The sequence below is a fragment of the Patiria miniata genome, unplaced genomic scaffold, assembly GCF_015706575.1.
Source record: "Patiria miniata isolate m_02_andy unplaced genomic scaffold, ASM1570657v1 HiC_scaffold_13, whole genome shotgun sequence".
In the NCBI taxonomy this organism is placed as follows: Eukaryota; Metazoa; Echinodermata; class Asteroidea; order Valvatida; family Asterinidae; genus Patiria; species Patiria miniata.
The window spans coordinates 11051485-11077675 of record NW_024037051.1 but is presented as its reverse complement, the minus strand read 5'-3'; the positions used below and the strand labels follow the sequence as shown (position 1 = coordinate 11077675).

General features: G+C 41.5%; 3 protein-coding genes across 3 annotated transcripts; 2 read left to right on the top strand and 1 right to left on the bottom strand.

Annotated features, from left to right (window-relative positions):
- Window positions 1–8502: 8502 nt before the first annotated feature.
- LOC119721266 (beta-1,3-galactosyltransferase 1-like) lies at window positions 8503–10887 on the bottom strand. Its single transcript, XM_038191257.1, has one exon. The coding sequence runs from the start codon at window positions 10404–10406 to the stop codon at window positions 9153–9155; it is 1254 nt and encodes a 417-aa protein (XP_038047185.1). The 5' UTR covers window positions 10407–10887; the 3' UTR covers window positions 8503–9152.
- A 2639-nt stretch (window positions 10888–13526) lies between these two features.
- LOC119721265 (beta-1,3-galactosyltransferase 1-like) lies at window positions 13527–19258 on the top strand. Its single transcript, XM_038191256.1, has 2 exons — window positions 13527–15451; window positions 18932–19258. The coding sequence occupies exons 1-2, from the start codon at window positions 14163–14165 to the stop codon at window positions 18987–18989; spliced, it is 1347 nt and encodes a 448-aa protein (XP_038047184.1). The 5' UTR covers window positions 13527–14162; the 3' UTR covers window positions 18990–19258.
- Window positions 19259–23712: 4454 nt separating this feature from the next.
- On the top strand, window positions 23713–26191 carry LOC119721264 (beta-1,3-galactosyltransferase 1-like). The gene has a single exon (XM_038191255.1). It carries the CDS (start codon window positions 24454–24456, stop codon window positions 25669–25671), a length of 1218 nt encoding a protein of 405 aa, XP_038047183.1. The 5' UTR covers window positions 23713–24453; the 3' UTR covers window positions 25672–26191.

Sequence of the window (26191 nt, the reverse complement as noted above, 5' to 3'; positions counted from 1 at the left end):
TGATTTTTATCGGCCTTTAATTTGGTCGCCTTGGGGTGCTTGCTGGATCGTTTCTGACGTATCTGGCGGTTTATTTTACATTTTGGTACGTCACTGCATGATAAAATATTACCTTGTGTTTCTTGGACAATTCAGTAAACCTTATCTGCATTGGAGGCTCAAGTGTATTTATAGTGGAGATCAGGCAGCCTATTTTCGAAAGAGAAGGGGAAAGATTTTGACATGGAGTACACACAGTTTTGGTGCAAATCACTTTTTGATTTGTAATGGCGTGATAAAGGTTTTATTTTTAGGGACCGGGCTCACTTTCTGGAGGGTAACCTCAAGGGGTTTGGTCAAAACATCTATTATAACTAAACTAGTTTACCTTATTGAAAGTCTGGAGAGCAGGCGGCCCGAGCGGAAGGGGCGTGTCCATAAGCCGGGAAGGGGAGGAAGGAGCACACACATTTTGGTTCAAACTCTTAGTGTTTAGTTTGAGGTTGCTAAGTGCATACATTATAACCTGACCCCTCTCAAAATGGCCCATGAAACACCAAATATTTCTCTTGCGAAGTTTTGTGGATACGCCTTGTGAAATGAATGACAGGCTGTCTTGAGGAGAACCAGGGGTAATAAAGGGACTTTACGTCCTGGAATGCGCCCAATTGGGCTACAAAACGCGTTTTAAACGAAGTGGTGTTAATAATTGGAAAGCATTAAACAGTAGGATATGAAGGTCCACACAACTTCCCTCCAAAACTGGGCTTTTTTTGTTTATTCTTGCGAGAACGAATTTCGGGGGTCAGAATTTTGACTCTCAAACATCGAGCAACTGGGTGCTAGTCATGAATGTCTGCTCATGTTCCACCAGTGCGTCGCATTCTGCGTACATGCGACAAAAAAATATTGGTGTATTGGTGGTGTGTGTATTTGTGTCAATAACATTGAATGGACACGGCTGGAAATACTATGCGAATGCCACAAAATGTCCGCCGCGCGTCAGAGGTAAACAACCTGGATTGTTCAACTTTGGAACAGCGCGACACTTGGCTAGTTTCCTTTCAAGTATAGCCTACATTTCAACAAGGATAAGTAAACAATCCAAAACGTAAAATTTTCGGGGATTTCAGGCCTCTTTTGGGTGTATCACAAGTCAATCACAATGATACACCCACCACACTGCACGAAAACGCTATTAACATTGGCCATGCGGCAAATGTGGGAAATTGCATTCAGGATTACTATTTTTTAAATTTATTTATTTCATTTTTTTCTGGTAATGAAACCAAGGAATCCTCAAAAGTACCCTAAGCACTGTAGCTCGAAAGCCTAGAGAGAAGACACTAGGCCTATGAGAGACGATGCACGAGCTGCCAGTGCCCAATGAAAAAAAGACTTAGAGATATATGTGTGCATAATATAGGTGAAAGATACGGAGCATCTGAATTCCCAAAGTCGGTGGGTAAACTCCTTATCCAGCCATTTTCTATGTTCAACCTCGGATCAAATCGAAAGAAACTCGCACTGAGTAATGACTTCTTAGAGGGATTATTGACCCATACCTTTTTCCAATGAACTGGATACAGGGATAAGAGAGATGCGTTCAACATTCTTGATGTACGCCATCAAGTCGTCGGCAGGACTGGCCTATACCATCGCCAAAGCCTGAAGTCAAGGAACTATGGAGAGATGCTCCTGCGATACCAACTACCACTCGGACGAGGACAGCTGAGAGACCTATAATCCTGGCCAAATCTCGCTTGGTCCCCAACTACCTAGTCTGAGTATCACTCATTATCCACCGAGCCAAATCTGTGTAACGCCTGACATCTCTTGACACGCAAATTAATGCAAGCCGCGCGCCAGCCAATCGGAGTCGACTTTACTAAACCGTGACGTCATTTCATTCCCAAATAAGGACTAAATGGTTTGATTAGTCAATTTGAATGCAGTGCTTTATAATACAACAACCGGCCCCATATCGCGTAACATGATACAGAGCGCGTGACACGTTTTCTTTTTAAATCCATTTTCTATGTGACGCGCAACGGGTAAATGACCAAAGACTCGATATAGAAAGCGCCCTCTGATTGGTCAAAATCTAGGAGGTCAAGAGGCGGGGTCTTGCCTAATTAATCAGCAAATCTGTTCACAAGAAATAGACCACGGCATTGGCCGTTGTCTATTACATAGAGTACCAAACCCCCGGCGGCCGCTCAATGTTGTCTCTCATGACGCGGTGCGGTACTCCATCAGCTGGAGAGAGCAACATTGACGGGGGGAGTGGGGGATTGGATGACCGTTGCAGGCTCAGGAAGTGTCCCAACCAGTTTGGCCGAGATACTCTGAATGTACAATTTAACCATGATGTTGGATTTGGACATTGCGCGTAGTACGCCCTCACTAATAACACACACGCGCGCGCGCTGGTTACAACATGGTCAATGCATATACACGATTCACCATGACGGTGCAACATGTCATTTTGGCCGATATTTTTACAAAATACAGATTGTGTTCAATGTGAAGCCGTATTAGGATACACAAACAATGTGTCATCTTCTTCAATTTGTTTTTATTCCCGCCATTCCCTTATTTGGACGAAAAATCCATCCAAACCATAGTGTAACCACCGTTTTACCGCTGTAAATTATATAAGAAGGAGAGTCACTCACTTTCTTTATAATTGGTTTGGATGAATCACCGATGGATTTTTCGCCAAAATAACGGAATTAGTGAATACAAACAAATTAAAAAGGATTGTATGTTCTTTGCGTATCCTATATAGAGCGTTTCAAGTTAAACACAAACTGTATTTTGTACAATAAATGGCCAAAATAGCATGGTGAACCGTTACGATGTACGCTACAATAAAATTGTAATTTTAAATCGTATAATGGCCTCTTAATTGTCGCCGGTACTGTCGATGGTCTATTGGTTATTTGCTCAACAATGCAGGTATCGGGGGCTCGAATCTTACCGGATATCAACACATGTGGATTGTTTCCCCGCAGCACTCGGGATACGAAGTAATAAAAAATATATATGTCTTTATTATTTCCATTTTTTTAAATATTACTATCAATAATTATTATCTGGCCTAAATGCGTTCTTTCATTCAATCTTCGGCAGCCATTTCATATTTTGGAAACAACTCTCAGGAAAACATGTCATGCACATTTTTGAACTATGAAGAAATTCAGACATATAGCTGCTTGGTCGTGGTCCACAGGTCGTTCCACACTCTGGGGCCTCTAACAATAATTGCTTACCCCATTCCATTCTTTCATTCTACAAGAGCTACAGAAACTTCAGTTAGGTCAAAATAGTGATATAAGTCGATATCACATTTCATGTCAATTTACCAACTTACGTCAAAGGCGGATCTATAGTAAGTTTTGCTGGGGTTGGGAAGAGTGGGGAGTGGTCCAGGCCCGTCAGATACATAATAACCACTGCGGAATAGTTTTAATATTTTGTGTCAGAGCAGGAGAGGGGTTCGAACCCCCCCCCCCCGGATCTGCGCCTGCGTGTAACTGACAGTAAAAAGCAAGTCTGCACAATGTAATGCATTTTTTTTTAAATTCAATCCTTAATGTACATTCGGGTGTTCCACTTGACTTTGTTTTTCCATTATGTATGCATTTTCAGTTTTAAATTAAGGGTGAAGAGCTTTGTTTTCTTGCGTTTTCCTATTTCGCAATTACTATATTCTTTGGGAATGTTCACAATTAAAGAAACGTTATTTGGAAGATGTAATAAATATATATATATATATAGAAATTACAATATCCAATGAAATCCTCTTCTATCACAATTCATATTTATATTACAGTGTACATCTTTATTTTTTCCCGGTTTAATAATGTATACGGCGTTTCCTACGTCAGTTGGAAAATTCCCCATTAATAATGGTAAAGTCATAGTGATCGAACGAAACTTCGTTTTGATTATAGTCAATTATTAAAAATTCATTGATTTATGACATAGACCTTTGTTTCGTTTTTAATACTACCGATACTGCAGAGCAGATGAAAATATCAAACTAAACCAGAGTTTCATAAAAATGGAGGATTAGATAAAAAAAATCAAAAAGTTATGTGCTGGCCAAGCTTTCAGGGATTGGATGGGCCATAACGATGCCCCATCACAATCCCCTAGTTCTCTTCCGGGCTCTCGGGGGTCCCGGCCAATACACACTTCCTTCCCTGTCCATCCATGTAACCCCGGAGGGCCAGTCACCATGTAAAAGCAAAGCGCTAAGGGAGGAACAGGGCGGCACCCTAAGCCCTGATCCTCCGAGTGGACCACATGCCCTGAACCTGTACGAAGGTGCCAACCTGGAACTTGCGGACAGTACCAGCAGCAGTGCTTACCGATTAAGCTAAGGTACTGTTGGTATTTTACCACCGGAAATTAAACATCTTATAATGACTGAATAGAATGCGTGCATTGAAAAGCAAAATGACACCGACGGGATTCGATCCCGGACTGCGCGATTCGTGGACGACGGATCTAACCATTCGGCCATCAGGCTTCCTTAGAATTCTCCTCAAAAACAATTTGTCGTAATAATAGGTGGAGTCCGCGGAGAAACGTGGAACATTGCTGTGTGCATCTGTTTTGGCTCCATGGACGAACAGAAGTCGATATTTCGGGCAGTTTTGTTTGGAAAATTGTATACGGCAGCCTCGTTAGTCGTAGGCCTATATACGTGTGCTAAACATACTCATCGTTACGTAACAATGAACACTATTACATGTATTATGTAGGTTTTTTTTAAACAGGCATCAGGTGCGTTCAGGGGCGGATCTAGGAATTTTGGCGGAGTGGGGGATCAGGCCCGTTGATGTTTATATCCGATCTGATCATTATTATCAATGTTAGCCTATACATATATTTTGTGTGTGTCAGAGCGGGGTGGGGGAGGGACTTTCGACCCCCCTGCATCCGCTCCTGACTTCTACTCTTTGTATCTGGACAGTTACAGATTCTCAACTCCGTCAATACTATTTCAACATTGTACGGACGTCGTTAAAGAAGGAAACGATGATTGTTTTAAGGATTTGTTTGTTAAAGGTAGAGTCCATCATTTGCAGCCATCCGAAAAGTAACTGGCGTAATTATTGTTGAAAAACTAACTTGGTTGAAAGATAGTAAGGAGACTAAACTCCCTGTGAAATTATTCTTTCTGGGAAGCTGTCATTTTGAAGTAATCAACGAAAGAAGGCATTTCCAACGGTGATTCTTAAGAAGCACCGTAGGAAAATTTAAATTAGTAGTTCGTTTTGTTATTCAGCGCAGCGCGCACAAGTATTCGAACGACGCACACGCGCGCGCGGTTGTTATAATTCGTCGGATCAGTGCGCGACGTCGCGTATAGTTGCAATTCAAAACAATTCAAAACATGATTCAGCAACTTTTGATTTGAAATTGAGATCTTAGAATGCTGTTTTTCTCGGAATGTACAGCTGAAGCTTAGTTGAAACTTCATCAGGTTAGATGCTCAGTATCCTTCATTAGATTTTGAACTCTTTTGTTGCTTCAAACGAACAAAATGCACAAATTACAAATGATGGACTCTACCTTTAACACTTTAAATCAGGCCTTTTACCTAGCAACGACGTCCCATGGGTGGGACATTTCGCTGGTTGACGCGCACCGTTCCTTGTGTGTGACGCACGTAGACCAGGGGATTTGTACTATGTACACGGCAGTGGCCGCGCTTCGCGGCAAATGAATTGCAGTCAGGCAAGATGGCGTCGGTCGGTCATCCCCAACTGTACTCCCTCTCTGCCGGAGGGGATACTTGTGAACGGAGCGGATACATCAAGACATAACTGCTGCTGGAGCTCAGAGCTGGTCTGGGTGCGGGTTGGTCTGGCTCCCTGACCCCATTGTCCTTCGGACTTCAAAAATATCTTTAAGTGGGGCCGGTGTCATAGGAAAATCCGTCTCCTATAAAAATCGGACTCGTTTTTCCTATAAATAATTATTCGTTGATCCCGCGCGATGCGCGATGCAAGAAGGGCGGCCAGCCTAGCTTCCATACAGGGACGTAAGCGCCAAGGGGCACAGGCACAACACTCTATTGGGAATCAGGGCGAGTTCAGTAAAACTTCATAATGCCCAAGATTGTCTATGGGTATTAAACTTCTGGACTAAAGGTATAATGTTTATGTCGTCATCAGTACACTGGGTGACAATTATTGCAATAATATGCTGAAGTAAGCAGGGATTTTTCGCTATGGGGCAAGCAGAACCATGACATTTGGCCCATAACGCAATGAAACTAAACTTTTCCGCATCTTCATTTCAGGCTGTGGAGGGAATCGCAAAAAAGGTCTACGATAGTCACGGACCGACCAAGACCGACAACGCAGAGGTGTGGCGACTCAACTCGACTCGAGTCCCAACGGGTATTCACTCGACTCGAGTCGAGTAAACTGCGAGCAGATGACACTACTCGACTCAAATCCCTTATCGGTAGACTCGACTCTAGTCGAAGGCTAATAACACCCCAAAACTGTTTGAAAACATATATTTGCGTTGACTTACGGCACAAAGCCTATCATGTGCGCGTACTTTGGAACATATAAAACCTTTCAGTGGCAAGTTTCGCATTTTGTTAAGCTGAGTTGACCAGAATGAAACCCTCCGATGTGCTACAAGAAATAACATTTTGGGTTATTTAGCCAATTTCCTTTCTGTAGCCCATATAAAACGTCTCTTGCAACATGTCTAAATATTTTGGTTACCGGAAGTCATTTTGAGAGGTCGTCTTCAGTCTATACCTATACCTTCAGCTGACACTGTTGCTCCACCCGCAGTTCACGCATGTTTTTTTTTTTCATTTTGAAAACTATCTCTTCTTTGCGTATCGCCGCATCAGCAGATTTATCTCCGAAATGTTTTGGCTGTACATAAAACACTTGCGTATGGACACTGTCCCAAAGCTTATTGTTGTGGGGTGAAGCCTCTGTATTTGCCATCTTCAACAAGCCACCGAGCACCTTAGATTCATTTTTAAGCTTGTGAGCACTGAATATTTTTCGAGTAAAATAATAGAGCGCCCTCTCTCTGTTCCAAATCCGCTGCCGCAAGAGGGCGGAAACCTTGCTCACTCGCAATCTGTCGAGTTGAAAACACTGATCTCCGTGATTGGCGAACAAGCAAATTGGTGGCACGAAGAAATGGATCTGGTACATACAGTACCCTCTTGAGACATAAGCACAATAGGGAACAAAAGATTGTATACGTCTCTACAGAGCAATTTCTATAGGTGAATACGTCTCCACCACAAGGATATCACGATATAGATCATGGATTTTACTCAAAAACTAGGCATTTCAAAGGTGTGTTGATCAGTCGCAAATTGAAGTATTTTATGTAAGAGATAGTAAGTCCAAATTTCAGCCCAGGTAATTAATTCTGGTAAAAATAGGAGCATTTTGAAAGTACACTTTCAAACTCGAAAACTTTAGTACACGAGAACAAAGAAATGACTCGACAAGGATACACATTTCAGTGTGTGTTTGAATGAATGACCCCCTCTCTCGATGAGAAATGTGTGTTTATGCCCGTGCCCGGAAGCTGGATGCTTACTGTAAAACATTCATGCACCCGAGTACCAGCATTTTTATTTAATAATATGTGGAAGCAAAATGTATCTTTTGCATTGCGAATTTTTTTTATGACATGTGTTACATAATGTTAATACTGTCCCGCCATCTTTTCCTGGTACGTTTCAACTCTCTCGTAAAAAGGGCACAGGACCAACAGAAATGATACACGTACGGGATACACATGTGGCTCGGAAAACAAGCTGATTATATCACCATTTTGCGTGGTTATTTCACCAAACCCAAATAATTTTTGGATGTGAAACACACATTGCCAATAGTGTTCCATATGGAATAACCACACAAGTCATATTTTTAATATTTGCAGATGTGTACATGTATATCTCCCGCCTTTTCTAGTTCATTTCTTCAATTGAACACACGAGACCTTCATCATCCATGCCTCAAGTTAATAATTTGTTCATTCCGTTGCTTTGGCTTGATATTAGATACCATCAAAAATAGGCGAGACCTTAAATTTTGGTAGCATTTTGTAGGAGTTCAAAACTAACAGCAAAAGCCACATGAATAGGTTTTTAAATGCTTCGCATATTCTACGTCCAAATTTGTTATGTGTGAAAAACTCCTTTTAATTTGAAGGGAATGTACATCATTGGCTTTTGCTGTAATTTTCAGAAATGAACTATTTGAGAGGTTAGTAGATCAAATATTGTTACACTGACAAGTTTGAAATGCTGGAAAAACTAAGAAAAAAAATGTTCAAGTAGTCTGGTTTCCTGACTTTACTAAAGATTGAATCAATTTATAGATGACGGAAAATTGTTTTTCATCCTTTTTTCGGGGGGGGGGCAATCCATGATGTTTTTTTTATGGCACATATGTGACACAAGAACAACCCTGATCCCTTCATAGATTAATATTCACAATAAGCAAAACATATATTAAAAAAATAAGTCAGTATGTTTAATTACATCAGCCAAAATGGACAAAACTATAAATAATTAGCATTATAAAAAGTTTGACAAAGTGTCACGGATTTTCTTTTTACAAAAGCGAATTTGAGGAAGCCACTTTAGTTCTCTATCTTAACAAAGTGTGTAATCGATAATATAGTTATATAACGTTACCTCCAAAATTGTCCGAACACAAGTATTTGTAAAATATCATTTTGCGGACGAATAGGCCCTGTAGGCTACGTTAAAATACAATGTGAAGTAGAAAAGAAGCAGTTGCATATAACCAAACCCCATCTGAATATTTGGCGGACAATACCTTTCTCGACCAAGGGCAGTGCTTGAAAAATCTGTAAGTTTCCTATTTTTTTTTATCAAACCATGTAAAAACTTTTTCAAAGTCGGGGAATATGCTTGCATGCTAAAACATCGAAATCCCCATTAATGGTCATTCGTGATAGATGGGTAGAGGGTAGTGTCTTTAAACATGTCGATCCACAAAATAATCTTTTCAATGTGTTCCATAGCATGCAGTATTTTTAAGCAATCACTGACTGATGCCCTTTGTGACTGTTCAATAATTATTCTATAGGTTGAATGTAGAGCTAAATTCATAATCCTGGGCAGTGATTGGTCAATATGTCAGAGGGCGGGGCTTCATGGATTTACGTATTGACCTTTTATGGGATGAGTTGGAGTGTTTGCCGTCGCTGGAAGTAAGCAGCATTATGGCCACAACCAGACTGAATAATAGTACTAAAAACATGCTGATGGCTGTGAAAAGCAAGACAGTTTGTAGCACTGAGGTAGGTTTTGACTGATACTTTATCTGTGACTTTGCCACAGCCGCTTTCCATAATTCCACTAATTTCTCATCCACGCCATCCAGCTGATGTCGTATGAGAACACAAATCCCCCGCATAAGAGCCCTGGTGATTGCCTTATTACTGTTCAAACGGACGTACTGTTCGTACCCTTTGCCGTGCCAGGGTTCGATTCCAATCCGTTTCATGACCAGTCCGATGAAGACATCGTCCCATGGCAGGAAGCGCACGTGTGGTGATTCGTAGTAAATGTCGGCCGCTACGTCTCCGGACATCACGAAGCAGGAGCCCGGGAAGAAAGGCGCGTAGGTGGCCTCCGGATAGAGCTCTTTGGACGTCAGCCACTTGTGGTTGTGCTGATGTGGCTTCCGGACCGGCTCCGAGTTTTTCCGCAGACTTCCCTCGGCGTAGCGATGGCGTGGTTTGTCCAGCAGCCGCCTGACTAGATTGAATGTATTTAGCATGACATCTGCGTCGGCACTGGCAACGTAGGTAGCGTTGGGGCAGTACGTTGCCACCCACTTCATCCCCATGATGTTCTTGATGGTCAGGTTCTGGTAAGCGTCTAAGAAATTCTCCTGGACGATGTCATTGTAGCGCTCACTCTCCTCACGGACCGAGCGATTAAGCTCCGGGTCCCGGTTCAGCCCGAGTAGAAACAGAGTGCTGGTCAGCCTGCCAGAAACCGTTTGCGTACCGCCCCATGTCCGGCGGATCTGCTGGCGATCGTAGACATCACCCGGCGCACTTTTGACGAGGATCAACAGGAATAGCTGGCCGCCATCCGAGTCGTTCATGTATTCACAATGAGTAGGGTTAGCTATGGTGAATTTGTAAGGGTGAGGATTGATAATATCATCGCTGTAGAGTGGCTGGTGGTGGCTAGGCTGAGTATCATCACTGTCAGTGTCGGTAAGCGATTCCTCGGTCTCCGGAGATTCCAAGCTCCTACTCGGAGTCCTAGGTGAACTAGGAATCATGTACAGACAGCAACCCACTGTGATCGTGAAGATCACCAACGCAAGCTTTCGTCTGAGCTTCTTTCTCCATTTCCTTCCATTCATTGCGTTGTCGTCCAGTCCACTTCTTTCAACTGGACAGCGTAATAATCCACTCAGGCCACAGTACTGAGCGCACTCTCACCAAATTGTATTTGAGCATCATGGTTTTGACTACCATGACATCCCACGCAAACGACATGAACAACCACTGAATGTGTGCTCGCAGTTCGTCACAGGAACACAAGATACCATCCAGTCCGAGAGTCTCTCATGTTTAATATGTCTGTAAGCGATGATCTGGCCCAATATCGGACAAACACACAGAGTTGACGAAAGGATATCCGTGATGGCTCAAAACACAGAACGGGTTGTGAAATGAGTCGCCTCATATTGTCACGCTGTCTGGATAATGCGTTGACCTCCGACCGCATTGTTGGCTGGCATGGCCTTGAGAGTGGCATGCAATTATTTTAATCTCTGTTCGCGCAGTCGCTGCGGCGCATGGCGGTAGCGCCACTAGCGCGCACTAAGATCTGTTCCTTGCTGTATGTAAACGTACATGTACATATACATGTACATGTACATGGGTAAGTTGTACAATGTACACGTACATGTACAGTACATGACTGTGTGTATTGTGCATGAAGGGGTATTATCATGCATGAAGGTATTGTCATGCATACTCTGTCCGCAGTGAACTGGCACGTGTTTATCCTTAAAGGGGCTCTGCCGTATAGACATGGAACCTCGCCGCACACTTATTTGTTTATATCCAGAGACTTGCACAATACGGCCCCAAAATCCAGCCTGCACTTGTCACAACAAAATGATTCAGAGATTGCTTCAGAAGCCTACAAGCAGAAGCAGGGATGGGTACGTTCGAGGTTTTAAGTTAGGGCTCAGCAGGCATGTTCATGTACTATTTAACGGACTCACTGATGATGTGGTCGCAGCGGATCGCGAGGTCGTTTCCTCCGAGTCGGGGATTTCCCTATATACCAGCCTGCGACGGAATGTCCTCCACCCGGCTGAACTTTTTAACACCCTATAGTAGATATACAAAGAACTTGTTAAGTGGTGTACCTGTAAAGACTATCCTAATATTGTATTCTCCACACTAAAGACATTGCCACCGTATCACGTGATCGCACGGTATCCCATAATAATTGGAACGAAAGCAATGCTGCACTTTCAAACGTTTAAAATTAGGCTTCTTTAAGCCAATTCTGAAAAGAAAACATTTTACACAGTTTCTATGAGCAATCAAACCGTTTTTGTAATGGCACGAAAGCCGCCATCCAAAGAAGCTTAAAGGGAAGATACAACATTTACAAACATCAAAAAACGAAGTGATCAAATTATCACGAAATACCTTACTGGATTGTTAGAGAATGACAATTTAAAGCATCCTGTAAAATCGTGGCTCTTGGTATGCTGACATTTTCAAGAAAAATTGTATTTTTCCAACGGCGCTGGTCGGCCGACCTGAGCGTTGGAGAAAACTGATTTTTTTTTTAAACTGCTCTTAATTTTTCATATTGAGTTGTTCCGCATTTTCTTTCCAATTAATTACACACCTGTGAAGGGGTACAAGTCAGTAAAACTTATTCACTGACCTTACTATTTTCCCAAAATCTGAAAATGGCTCCGTTTCATTTAAAGTGGTGTCAGGGAACCAGACTTGACAAGAACATGATTGTTTTTTTGTTTGTTTTGGGGGTTTTTTTTTGGGGGGGGGGGGTCAGCATCTGCAAGCCCAAAACGTGAAACAAGTCAGTTAATTATAATTTTCCATAACATACTAATCCTCCAAATCCATTTATTTCTGAAAATTGCAGCAAAAGCAAATGTTGTACATTCCCTTTAATTTGATTTGAAGTCCTTGACCGGGATTTGTTTGCCGCCGCACTGCGCCCGGAGCTAGCTTCACAAGTACGTGTACAACCCTTCACTTGTATGGCGCCCTCTATATGAAAGGAACGGAAGCGCCAACAGTTTGAAGAATGGATGGAGCGGCATTTTAGTATGGTGTTCTGTCCGTTTTAGAACACCATATTTTAGGTAAGTTACAGTTTATTTCAGAGTAATGTTTTTACTCGACAGGAAAGGTCAGTATACGTGTTACGTATTCATCTCATTTTTGCTGAAACCGGAAAATGGCCTACACTGTTAAATTGAACTTATGAAGATTATAGGAACCTTCAGTGCTTGCAGAGATTTGGTTTATTAATATACCCCAGTAAAAGAATTGAACGCCTTGAAGGGACTACCAGTACTAGGTATTGTTACCGATTTTGGTTTTTTAAAAAGAAAAAGAAAAAAAGGGCTATTTTTTGTTAAAACAAACAAACAGATTTCTACCTGCGCGTCAACCGGCGCTCTACCAACAGACACATGACAGAGCCAGATGGCCCCAACCTCGTCCCCAGTGCTTACATTATTTCCAAACTCGTTTCCAATTTCCAATTTCTGGACAGAAAACTTTTTTCTAGTATCCTGATTCGATACAGCAATTGGCAAGTAAATGATATATATCGTGTACTTGGTGTTGTTATTTCCAACGTATATTACGTGTTTTTCACGTTCATTGGAATTATTACGTCCCATCTTCTCAAAACAATCATTTCATTGCCGTCCATTTGCATTCCTAAGTTCAATAAAATGAAGATTTTACCTCGCTTTCAATTTAATATGGTCGACTCGTTGTCAGTCATTTTAGTTCACTTCCTTCGTACATAATTTGACAGAAACCTTTCCTATCCGCAAAAGACCGGAAATGATTAATTTCATTAAATTGGTGACTGCCCCCCCCCCCTCCCACCGCAGGATGACTTCATCAATTTGAGACTAAGTATATATTCTTAGGGAAAGTTTTAAACCTTTTATTATCGTACAGTTGTGTGAGCTTTAAGTTTTGGTCCTAACCTTTCTTTTTCTTTTTACAAAGAAAGAAAATAATGGGTCATTTCTCTGGATTAACGATGATAGATCTTTAAGACAAATTATTGGACTTGAAAAGCGGCTTAGCTCTTACAATCAAAGTAAACTATACCATGCATTCTTACAAAACTCACACCAGTATTTTCATTCAAAGTCCCCTGATGGTTAATGAGTCAACAACGTGTAAATAACAAGCCTCGTGTGTAAGCCCCACATACATAAGATAATCTCAATTTAAAATGCAAAGTCAATGTGTGTTATTGTCTGCTTTTATTTCACTGCTTGCCTGCCCGGATACAAACACAGCTTTATTATTGCATGAGGCTTAAAGTCCACAACCCAAGTGTTTGAGCCCTACGTGCAGGGTGAAATACAATCACAGCCTGATATGACCCCAAACATACAGCCTAGAATTATCTCTGGCACAGGTTTACAAATCAAATTCACACTACCAATGTTGCATGCACTAGTGGTGGTTGAAGAATGAGCAGTGATCCATAGGAAGTCGGCTGATTAGGAAAACTGCTGTGAGTCATCAGGCATTAGTGACGAAATTGGGTGCTCAGCCATTGCAAGGCTTTTTTTATACACACACACTTGCTACATTTGGAACAATGTATACTTTTTCCCACGATGGAAAAAAACACATGCCTAATTGAATATTTGGTACCACGATGTTGATGTTTCGTGAAGGAAGCTCTATATGTTCACGTAATGCTTGCCACGGTCTAGGATTACAGGTGTTTGTCTTAATGACTTGATTCATCCTGTTCACGTTGCACTCGTGAATCTATCGAGCCGAAGCCGCCATCTTGGTTTACGAATCTTATAGTGAAGGAGATCTACAGTTTTTGATGTCGGTACGCGTTGTGCGCCACGATGCTCAGCAGGAGAAAGACCAAGCTCCTGCTCCGATCCGCCATTGTCATATACTTCATCACTTGGCTTTTGTTGTCCGTGTGGAGAAATGACAACGACACCGCGGTCTACGTGGTCGACAAGGCGTTCACGGTGGGCCCCGAGTTTCAGGACGAAAGGAGCGTCATTCACCACCGACCCAGGCATGGCGGTAAGGTGGACTACCTTGCAAATCGCGACAGATTGTCGCTTGAGATTGACATTCACAACAACAGCAAAAGTAACATCAGCCAAGCTAACTCGACTCTGAGCAAAGATAGACCTCTTTACAGCGACAGTATTATCAACCCACACCCTTTTCATTTTACCTTATTCAACTACGAGGCCTGCACGAACGCTAAGCATAAGTGGGCGATGCCCCTGCACTTGTTGATACTCGTAAAGTCCAGACCGGAAGATATCTATGACCGGCAGCAAATACGGGAAACTTGGGGCGGGGCGCAGAACATCTCAAACAAACTGACTCTGACCATGTTCCTCTTGGGCCAGACCCCAAATGCAACAGTCATTGAGGAGGTGTCACGAGAAAGTCTCCGCTTCAAAGATATCATTCAGGAGAACTTCATAGACGCTTATACCAACCTGACCTATAAAACCATGATGGGTCTGCGGTGGGTGGCCACATTTTGCCCGTTCGCTTCCTTCGTGGCCAGCGTAGACTCTGACATCATTCTCAATCTTCACAACCTCCTTCAGCGCATTGCCGATAAGCCACGGCACAGGTTCGCAGAGGGAAGCCTCAAGACAAACTGGACGCCGTACCGTGACGCCGAAGGGCAGTACAAGAAGTGGTACACCCCGGTGGAGTTGTACCCGGAGCCCACCTACCCGCCCTTCTTTCCCGGTGGATGCTACGTCATGTCCGCGGATGTCGCTGCCACGATCTACCGTGAGTCGGTTCACGTGCGCTTCCTTCCGTGGGACGATGTGTTCGTGGGTCTCGTTATGCAACGAGCGGGCATCACGCCTCGTGACGGTAAAGGCTACCAGGTCTACATCCCGCTATCCCGCCGAACGTTGATCAGACTTGCCCTACAGAAAGGCATCGCAGTCATTGCCAAGCACAACTCCAAGGCCGTCGACAAGCGAATGATCCTGATATACCAGAAAGCCATGCAACAGTACGTGCCGCGCAGAAGGGCATCACGCCACCCCAGAAAAGCTATGACATTATCGGCCGTTAATTTGGTCGCTTTAGTGTGCTTGGTGGTTTGTGTGATGGCGTATCTGGCGGTTTATTTCATATTTTGGTACGTCACTGTATGATCTTGTATTACCTTCATTATTTTTAAATATTTAAATTGTGTGCAATAGAGCATAAAGTGTACTTATAGGCCACTGCAAATCAGAGAAAACTATTTTCGAGAGAGTAAAGGAAAGACTTGGGATGAAGAATAATATAAAAGCTTTGGGTGCAAACCACTTCCTGGCCAACGAGGCATTCTGGGGTGAAAGTGTTTGGGTCACAATCGTCTAATAAGTTATCGATATCACAATCATTTTAACAAATAAAAATCTTCAGAGAGAGGACATTTACTGGCTTAGGATGTGTGCTTACTATAGTGTATTATTTTGGGCACGGGCGTAACAAAGGTTTTAGTTTTAGGGGGCTAACTTTGAAGAGGGGACATTTTACTCAATGGATTTGGTCATCACTTTTTGTACCTCCTCCTTTGAGTCTCGAGGGCAGATGCCTCGAGTTGGGCACACATAATTGTTTGAAGCTCTTACCGATCATTTTAATCCACTCCCCTCTCTGCTTAAATCAAAATGCCCCATGAAACACGGTGCCATAGTGTCCCAGAGGGGTCAGTCTTTGACCCTCTTTGTACAACTTACTTACTCAATGACTCGCTGTCACTTGTGACTGAGCATGGTTGTTGGCTGGTGAAGACGTCCGGGCAGTGCAATCGTATATGATTACCTAGTACTTGTAATATGCTAAATTCGGCCCATTGTGAACACCATGAAGAGTGCCTTCATCAAGGGATTGCTGCAGTATGCATTGCCCGCATTCAATTTTATAGAGGAACGATTCTATATACTAAAAGGGATAAATTTATTGTTAAAGACCACAATTAAATTGATATTCACCACAAAAACGTTTTCATCTGTTTTTCATTAGTTCCCCTTATAGGATGCGGTTGATTTCATTTTTTTTTTTTTATTTCCACATCCCTTAGATTTTTTAATTTAATATAGATCGTGCTGAAATTTGGCCTCATTTCTGTGCATAATATTCTGCCAATGGACCCCTTACCTCTGACGTCACATCTGAGGGCAGGTCTTTGTTCCTCGCTGGTACGCACGAAAAGATACACTGAAGTCACACAGGACATTGTCAAAAAGAAAGTGACTGAATTAGAAATAAAATATTGAAAAATGTGTGGAATACAGTACATGTTATTGTTTAGTACCTGTGACAATTTCATGTAATTTGCATACTTTATTCACAAAATATTTCCATTTTAATGAATCTACCACAGAATCCAGCTGTCCACCACTGATCATTTTACCGATACGCAATGGTGAATACCCTTTAATACAATGAGCCATGGAGGTTTTTCTACCTCCGTGAATGAACGAAACATGCAAAGGAAAACAGGCAAAAATCACCATCATCATTTCAGAAAAAGACTAGATATGTTCCTCATATACAACATCTGCAGTAAAAAATAATGTTCCAGTCTTGACTCAAATTATTACAAAAACACACACACACAATTGCATTTGAATGCCTGTGTTTCATCTCTAGTTCTCAACCAGCTGAATAGCTTCAAGGCATTTGGCATTCCATGGACAGCTGTACTGTTAAAAAAAGGGGGGGTGGTTCTAAAACATGCATATGGTCTGATAGTATAGATCAATTTCAGTAATTCATTTTTCACATGAGTGGACGAACATGCTCGTTCAGTACATGCTTCATTGGTGTATCAACTTTAATTACTTTTCTTAAAGGGGGAAAATCGTAAATCCATGTCTTTTTCCGTTTGACCCAACCCGTCCTTAGCACGCACCGTGCGTGCAAGGGTACCGGGTCTATGATTTTGTGTCATCTTTCCGTTTGATACCTTTTGATATATTCTGTGCACGTTGGTATGGCGCGTGCACATAATGTGCAGCTGGTCGATAATGGTCACGCTAAATTAACGTTGGTACGGTTTCTCATTGTTTGGGATTTTTGAAAATAAACGATCTGTGTTTTTCGACAATACAAGATATTACTCGGAATGTTTTCGCATTTCGTTTATTAGTTCTAGGGAAAAGAAGTTTCATCGGTATTATTCGACTGCAAAATAATTCCATCGTGGTCCTTACCTTGCGTTTCGTTGGAAGACAATAAAGAAAACTACAATATCTGCTTTGTCTATTTTGAGGAGAAAATATCTTCCATGAATTAGCCGTCGTTTTAAATTTTAGTTGGCTCGAGTTACCTAAACAGCTGTTTTAGTTTATTGCATGGCTGCGACGAAATAAATGAGGGCAGTTAAGGCCAAAAAAAAAAGTCTCCGGTTTCTGGTATGGAGCTTGCTCAAAAAGTGGTGCGGCGACGCGGCTTTTTTTTTTTTTTTACTCGACTTTTTTGCTTCAAATGTCGGCTGATGACTGCAAATGGTGCCCGACTAAACTTAGTGCAAATATATGGGAGTCCAGAGAGGCCACATAAAGCTTATTCTCGATCATAACCCCATCTAAAAACACGTTAAAATTGTGCAGCAGCAGGATTCCAGTTAAACCAGTGAGTTTGGCGGTTTTGAGACATCATCTTTCATTGAAAAAAAAACTTTTTCATTTTGCCGACGCGCATGGCTACGGCGACGCGCGCGCATACCAGAAACCGGAGACTTTTTTGGGGGGCCTAAACGGGTGTGTTTTTCGCATACTTGTGCATTAATGTTGTAATTTATGAAATATAACAGAGCAGAGAACCAAGCTGCAATGGCATGCGTAGAAATGAATTTCTGGGAGGATTTATTTTTATTTTTGCAAATGAATTACACCAGGAGAATGAAGAGTTTGTTTCCAGAACGTTATAAACGCGATTTCGTCACTTTTTGAAATTCAGCTCTTTCCCGGTCGCCCAAAGTCAGTATCGACTGCAGTCAGTTACGTAGCCAAACATAATTTAACAATACAATAAAGTGGCAAGTGAGGTTTAGAATCAGCTGATGATGTTGTGTATGTTCCGTATTGTCTCATATCAGTGCGATATCTCACTTTTTTCAAGTGTATATACACTGTTTTGAAAAAAGAGTCTCCAGATGGTTTCAATTGTCTCAGAGAAATACTGTCCAGCCAAAGGTCTCACGTGGGCTTTATTTACGAGTCGGCCATTAATTTTTTGAACTTTGAACTTAATTTTTTGAACTTGCGAAGAGAAATGAAAGCAACTTAATTTATAATCAATTCCAGTCTGCCTCAATAAATAATTTTAAATTTGTAATTAAACATTCCCTAATGTTAAAGCCATATTTAAAAAAAAAAAATGACAGTAACATAAGGCTACATTGTGCCTGAATAAATAGTCTGGCGCCATCCAATTCAACAGTTAACAATTAATGAAATACATTCAGGGAACTCGACAAAAATGGCCAACTCGTGAACAAGGCCCATTGCATCATATAACCCCTAATTTTAAGAGAAACACAAGTATGCCACTATACGTTTTATTCAACCAATTAAAAGCCGTGTGTTGCATTTTTTATTTTTGTTTTGTTCGGTGAATATAGGATCGCTTCAGATGAAGAGATTTGCCCAGATCCTGTAGAAATCACCGCCGTGTTATGACGTCACTCGACGTTACTCGACCTGACGTCACTCAACCAAATCTGTTGCCAAGGAGACACAAACCCATGCCCTCTCCACTGGCCGACTTGTTCAGCTTTTTACGAGCGTGTGGAACAATGTAAAATTAAGAAGGCCCAACCAAAAGTATTAAGCGCTTTCCTAATTGAGACGTAGACGTCAATGAAAAGTGCTTTATTAGGGTCGCATTAAAGGGGTACTACGGCCTGAAATCCCCGAAAATGTAATGTTATGGATTGTTTACTTAAACTATTTTAAAGGTCATATGAAAGGAAACTAACCTAATGTCTTACCGTTCCCGAGAAAAAAACGAAAAAAACGGCCGGTTGTTTACATCAGACACGACGGAGTACACATACGTATTTCCCGTCGTTTTCATTTAATGTACGATATGCGTTGTGTGTGTCACATAAATTACACACAAGACTAATACACAAATGTTGTTTCGTACACGTCTGCAGAATGCGAGAAAGGTGCGGCTGGAATCACAACTAGCACTGAACAGTTCGATTTTTCGGGGACAAAATTTTGACCCCCAGAATTCGTTCTCGCGTGGTTCTCGAACGAATAACACAAAAAACGCCTAGTTTTTAGGAAGGTTGTGTGGACGTTTATGGACGTTTGTTTGTTGTTGTGGACGTTCTTTAAATCAATTTTCCGTTTAATGTTATTTCGTTTAAAAATGCGTTTTATAGCCCAATTGGGCGCATTGCAGGCCGTAATATCCCTTTAAGGTTTATTTTAACCACTGCAAGAAATAGACATTAGTGACGTCCTTCGTAAGCAGCTGATTAATGCAAGCAATTGTTTAATAACTGCATACAAAGAAATTAATGTCTCGATCTAAAGTCTTTAATTAAAACAAATTTTAACAATTATTTGGAAAAGTATGTTGAGCTAATCTTAGAATGTGCAAGTTTTCATTCTTATTTGTTTGGGCCATGCCATTAATGGAGCACATTTGGATAGACCGTGGTATGACTCCTATATATAGCAGAAGCTATATTTTGATGTTAATAGTGATGTTAATTACACGATGTAGTATATTAATGTATCGGTTCTAATTTATAAATGTACATGTACAACTCGTCATTCCTGTTTATACTAGACGTATTTTATACTATATAAAGGGCCCATGCAATTTAATGTGTTAATGCGATTCTTGAAAATGTACCTTTGTGTCCCATTTAACCTTATTTTCAATTTCGTTTTGCCATTTTCAAGGGTATTTTGGTGCCGTTTTTGGTTTTTATGATAATCCGAATTTCCATATTCGTGAGCAAAAGTGTGATGTCATTTCAGGCAGAAAGCTCAATGTTACAGCTATTTTAGCACAAAAAGTTGCCAGAATTCTGGATATTTCCCTGTCCTACATTCCTACATTTTCTTATATGTGTTGATTCATCGTTGCGTCAGTACACGACAGTAAGCCAGTGAGCAAACTTTTCTCACAAACGTTTTCAACGAGCAATTTTTTATTGTTCACAATTTCAACAGAAAAGCCCTAAACTGAACAGTGTCTTCCTGAAATGACATCACAGCAACAGCGCCAGCCCTCAGTCGAAAAGCATCACGGACAAGTTCAAAAGTTTAAAGAAGTGCACTTTTCAATAAAATTAACCAAAAAGGGATGTCAAATAGTTTTCATACATTAAAGAGGGGTAGAAAATTGCCAAAAATATGTTTCCCAGAATAATTCATTTTACGGACCCTTTAAATCATATTACCTACAAAATCATACAAAAACGCAATTGTATATTTGTGTGAGAATCTCATAAACGCGAATGGATGAAGGTAAAAGCCAAATCCTGTAAATAATTGTGGGATACAAGTGCATTTCCATCTCACTGCTGTCAAAACCTGTGATGTTATCAAAATTACCTTTATTGGCATGCACTTAAAGCCGAAACTTGACAGTCTCAAGCTTTTAGTTTACGGGTGCGCCTAGGCGAACACTCGAGGATTGATCTACTGCCGTCCATGTGCCGGTGGCAAATGTTTCTTTTGCAGGCTAGTAAAGTCATTCTACCTTAATACGCATGCGTGAAACACCTCACGAGAGTGAAGGTTCTTTCTTATATTTGTGTTTAATCAAGTCTTATACTCATCGGTGAAATTATTTCACCCCTTACCCTGATTTATGGCTCTGGATGATTTTTAAAAAGGAAATTAAGTCCAAGAACCATTTCGTTACCAACTGGCGCATGCGCATTATAGTCATTGACTTTAATTGGTTGCAGATAAAAAATGTCAGCTGGTGTCACTTGTATCATTTTGCATGTAGCTTCCTTAAGCCGCACGATTAGTGACCACGCTGACAAACAAGGCGGTACCAACTCAGTTGGTCGTATTTGTAAACGAGTGAGGGCGCTGTTGTTACGACGCCATTTTGGGGACGTGAATGAATCCAACATCATTGACGTAATTAAGCTTATATGTTGCGATAATTCATGTCAGTCTTTACAATCTTCCTTTTTTTATATTGAAGAAGAGTTGCCGAATTGCTTAAATGCGAAAATTCTAATGACGGTATCCAGAAAAGGTGGTTATAGCGCCCTTAATTAGTTTAAACCCAAATATGGTTTAGTGAAACTCGCCTTTAAGTGTAATTTCTCTTCAGTCTGGACAGTTGAATATCAAGAGCAAAGTCAATATTTGCCTCGAGTACAGTCTCACTCGTCATGCACTCAACAATTTGCCCATGCACCCGTTCGCGCGTCGTGGTTCGTATCTTTTTTTCAACTCAATGACGATGTGAATAACAGCAGGCCTACAAAGCAGTGACGCAATGCAATGTAATGAGTAGATTTGGAAACGGATTTTTTGTAGTTGCAGCTTACAGGCAGCAACCAGGATTCCTACTATTAGGTCAACGTATACAGGCTTTTTACATAATACGTTTTGCCAAGTTAATAAACAGTTTTATACAAATGAGAATTTGAAGATGTGTTTCTTGTTCCTTTTTCATAATAGTCAACCCCGTCCTCGACCCTTTCCCTTTGATTTGACGAAGCTTTCTCACCAAGCTAATGTAGGCAGAGGCGCAACCAGATTTCGGGTCCGCGGAGAAAGGGCGGGGGGGGGTCGGGTTTGTTTTCTCGTATCGGTTGTAAAGTGGTGGCGTTATCACTTGTTAAAAGAAAAGAAATAACACATCGGCATTAAGCAATTCCTTCTCCACCCCCTCCTATTGCCTCCCCCGCCCCATTCCTTGCCCCTCTCTATACCGAAACTGCATGTAGGCTGGTGGATGGGGCTTATTCACGAGTTCGCCATATTTGTCGAGTTCTCTGAATGTACTTAATTAATTGTTAACTGTTAAATGGGATGGCGCCAGACTATTTATACAGGCACAATGCAGCCGTATTTTACTGTCATTTTTTTTTTATATGGCTTTAAACATTGGGGAATGTTTAATTACAAATTTTACATTATTCATTGAAGCAGACTGGAATTTATTATAAATTAACTTGCTTTCATTTCTCTTCGCAACTTCCAAGAATTAAGATTTTACCTAACTTGCAATTCAATATGGCCGACTCGTGAATAAGGCACATGGCGACCACACTGTGCATGGCCACCACAGGAGTTCTGACAGAACACGTGATTTAAAAAAAACCCAGAAATTCTTATGTACCATCCATTTACGAATAAAAATAAATGACCCAACACATTCATTTAATAAACACAAAATCAGCTTTTCATTCTGGGGGAAAAAAGACGCACAGGGAAAACGGAATACGTACGATTTTGATACGTATACCTTTGAACCTCGAACGTTATCGGACAGCCTTCAAATGATAGTGTTATGCAGGCTAACTGTAAGTTAATAATTAAATTATTTATGAATAGGCAATCGAGTGTGACTATATTTAAAGGGTATCAAAGGATGTAATTTCAGGAAGACAAAGTTCAGTTTAGGGGTTTTGTGTTCATCATTGTGAACCCAAAAAATTGCTAATTTATAGCATTTGTGAGAAAAGTTTGCTCATTGGCTTACTGCCATGTAGGCCCTACTGAAACAACGACGAATCACCAAAGAAAAGAAATTTTACAACAGCAAAATATCAAAAATTCTGGCAACATTAGTGTGGTGCTGAATAAATTTACTGTTACATTGAGGTTTCTGCCTGACATCACACTTTTGCTCATGAATATGGACATTTATATTAGCATGAAACCAAAAGGCACCAAAATATCCTTGAAATGGCAAAACGAAAGTTGAAAATATGGTTCAATGGGACACAAAGGTGCATTTGAAGGGTTGCATTAAAAAAAAAACATTGCATGGGCCCTTTAATATAAAATATTCATGGCCAAATGGCCATATAATAAATAATCACCTACATTGACATTATCAATCTACGGTTATGAGTTCATCAATTTCTAATCTTCAGCCTTTGATACCATTCCGTAACCCATTTCAGCATTCACCATTTAAGTTCACCATTTCGATACAACATGCAGGTAATTATTATCCACACTTGCCGATTACAATTGAATGTAATCCAAACATTGTGCGTGTTTATTTTGAGCGCGTGCAGCGAAAAACAAAGGGCGATAAATAATTATGCTAAATAATCCATTCCTTTAAGTGATTAAGCCCAATTAAGACGTGTGTGTTATTGCCGAGGCTTGCATGTTTACCTGTTAGCCCATGGGCCAAGGTCCAAGCCGAGTACGATACATCAAAATCTACATTATACGTTAATCATTGACTGCATCGATCGGTAAGATTAGGCCGTAACAGAATTTGGTCTTTTCCGGCTGCGGCTGTGGCTTTTTGTCATTGGCACGATACACGGAATAGCTGTAGCCGTCAACAGCAATGCCGGTGTCGCATACCGCTTAGTATGCTGGTTCTGTACACGCACTGCCGAGCTGAAAAATAGTAAGGCATAATTATTGTGTAATATTATAACCATCAAACATGTCGAGTCAAACTGTGTGTGTACGTGAAACCATCGAGTGAACATCAGTGAATGAAGGCCCAAGTTGATCCGTTGGTTGTCATGGCTTCGTAATTTGCAACCACCTCCTAATGTCACCAGATACGTGCATTGTTCATTTGACATTGAAATTGTGCGACGTCATTGAAACACAATGATAAATCTCTGGAAGATTTGATATTAACGCAAGAACCCACGCAGCAAGCTCGTCGGGATCCTGAGTGATCATCACGTTGATCATCACGTTGGGTGGGGTACAAGACCACGAATGCCATATTGTGTGGTAGAACCAGATGTTCTACACGTTAATGGCCTCACCTCAACCAGCAACTGTAACCAGCATCACAGATCGAGAGCAACATGCACGCATATAGTGACACGCAGTAGCCATTATGGATCCTATACATTACGTGTAATGCGAACGGCAGTGGTAGCTAGTGGTGCTTGATAATGAATTGTAAATTAACATAGCACTCATAATTAATAGCGGCGGTTGTATGATGCACAGACGACGGCTGATGCTCGTATTGGCGCTGCTAGCGGGGTTGTATTGCACGAGCTGGTTCAAGATCATGACGTGGAGTTCGTTCAGTCAGAACCAAGCTTCACTGGAGATGGAGGATAATACGGCAGGGAAAAACATCGCCGGGCAGGTGGAGACTGAACAGTTAGCAGGACCGGCAATCACTTACAAACCCATGTACAGCAAGGAAGAGATCAACCCCCACCATTTCCATTTTCTGATCGCCAATGTAGACGCCTGCACCTCCGCAGATAATACCTCCGTGTTCCTGGTTATGCTAGTCAAGAGCAGCGTGGAAGACGTCTACGACCGGGAGCAGATACGACGCACGTGGGGCGGAGACACCGTGGTAAAAGACAAGCGGACGCTCACCATGTTCCTCCTGGGAACCATCACCGGCAATCAGACCACCACTCTCTCGGTCAAAGAGGAGAACGACCGGTACAACGACATCATACAGGAAGACTTTGTCGACTCCTATCAGAACTTGACCATCAAGAACATGATGGGGCTGAAGTGGATCAGCATGTACTGCCCCAACGTGACATACGTGGCTAGCGTGGACGCGGATGTGATGATCAACGTGAACAACCTGGTGACGAGGTTATCGGACAAGCCACGGCGGCAGTTTGCTGAGGGAAGCCTCCGAGCCAAAGCCGCTCCGGTCCGAGACTCGAAAGGCAACGCCAAGAAGTGGTACACTCCCAAGGAGGTGTACCCGGAGGCCACGTATGCGCCGTTCTTCCCTGGCTCCTGCTACGTGATGTCAGGGGACGTGGCTATCAGCATCTACGCAGAGTCCTCTCACGTTCGCTACCTACCATGGGACGATGTCTTCGTGGGCCTGGTCATGAAGCGTATCGGAGTCACGCCCTTACAGGGTAGAGGGTATGAAAAATACCCCCGGAAGTACGAAAACAACACCCTCAGGTGGACGCTGAAGCACGCCATAGCCGTGATTATTCGCCACCAAAAACACAAAGTGGACGAACGTTTGATCAAAATTTGGCAAACTGTTGCCAACACCCAGAAGCACGACAAATTTGACAAGTATGACGTGCTGTTGATTTTCCTGGCCGTTATCGGAGTTTTAGTTGTGTACTTGCTCATCGCACTGGCATTCCTTATAAAATGTCGGCAAGATGAATCCGATTTGGACGATTATGAAAGTGACGATAGCTTTGTTGATTAGCTACAAAATCCATCAAATGTAGTGGCCCTAAAGGGACATTTTCATTTATTAATTATTAATTAATTTCTTTTTTTATATTTATTTTATGGGGCCACATATTTCTTTTTCATTTGAGCAAATGCATTGCGAACTACCGAACAAAGTAATCGGTGTTGTATTGCCAAGATCGGAGAGAAATGCGACACTTTGATTTCACTTCTGCTCAGGGCTATCATTCCTTGACAGGGAATGGCTCCCATAAACCAGTTTGGTACAAAGAGCACACATAAAGAGCATGTAGCAGTTTGCGATTGGAAAAAAAAAACAAATTCATCATTTTTGTCTTACAGTCTACATGCATAGTTAGCGTTCACATTTTTTACAAATCTTTACTTCTCAACAAAGTAATGATGTTCAACATAGGCCAAATAGGCTATAGTTATGAATGTCTACATGATAATGGCAATCCAAGCAAAATCGAGGGAAACCTTGGAAACAAAGGCACAATATTAGTTTTAAAAAAAAAACATTTTTAACATAA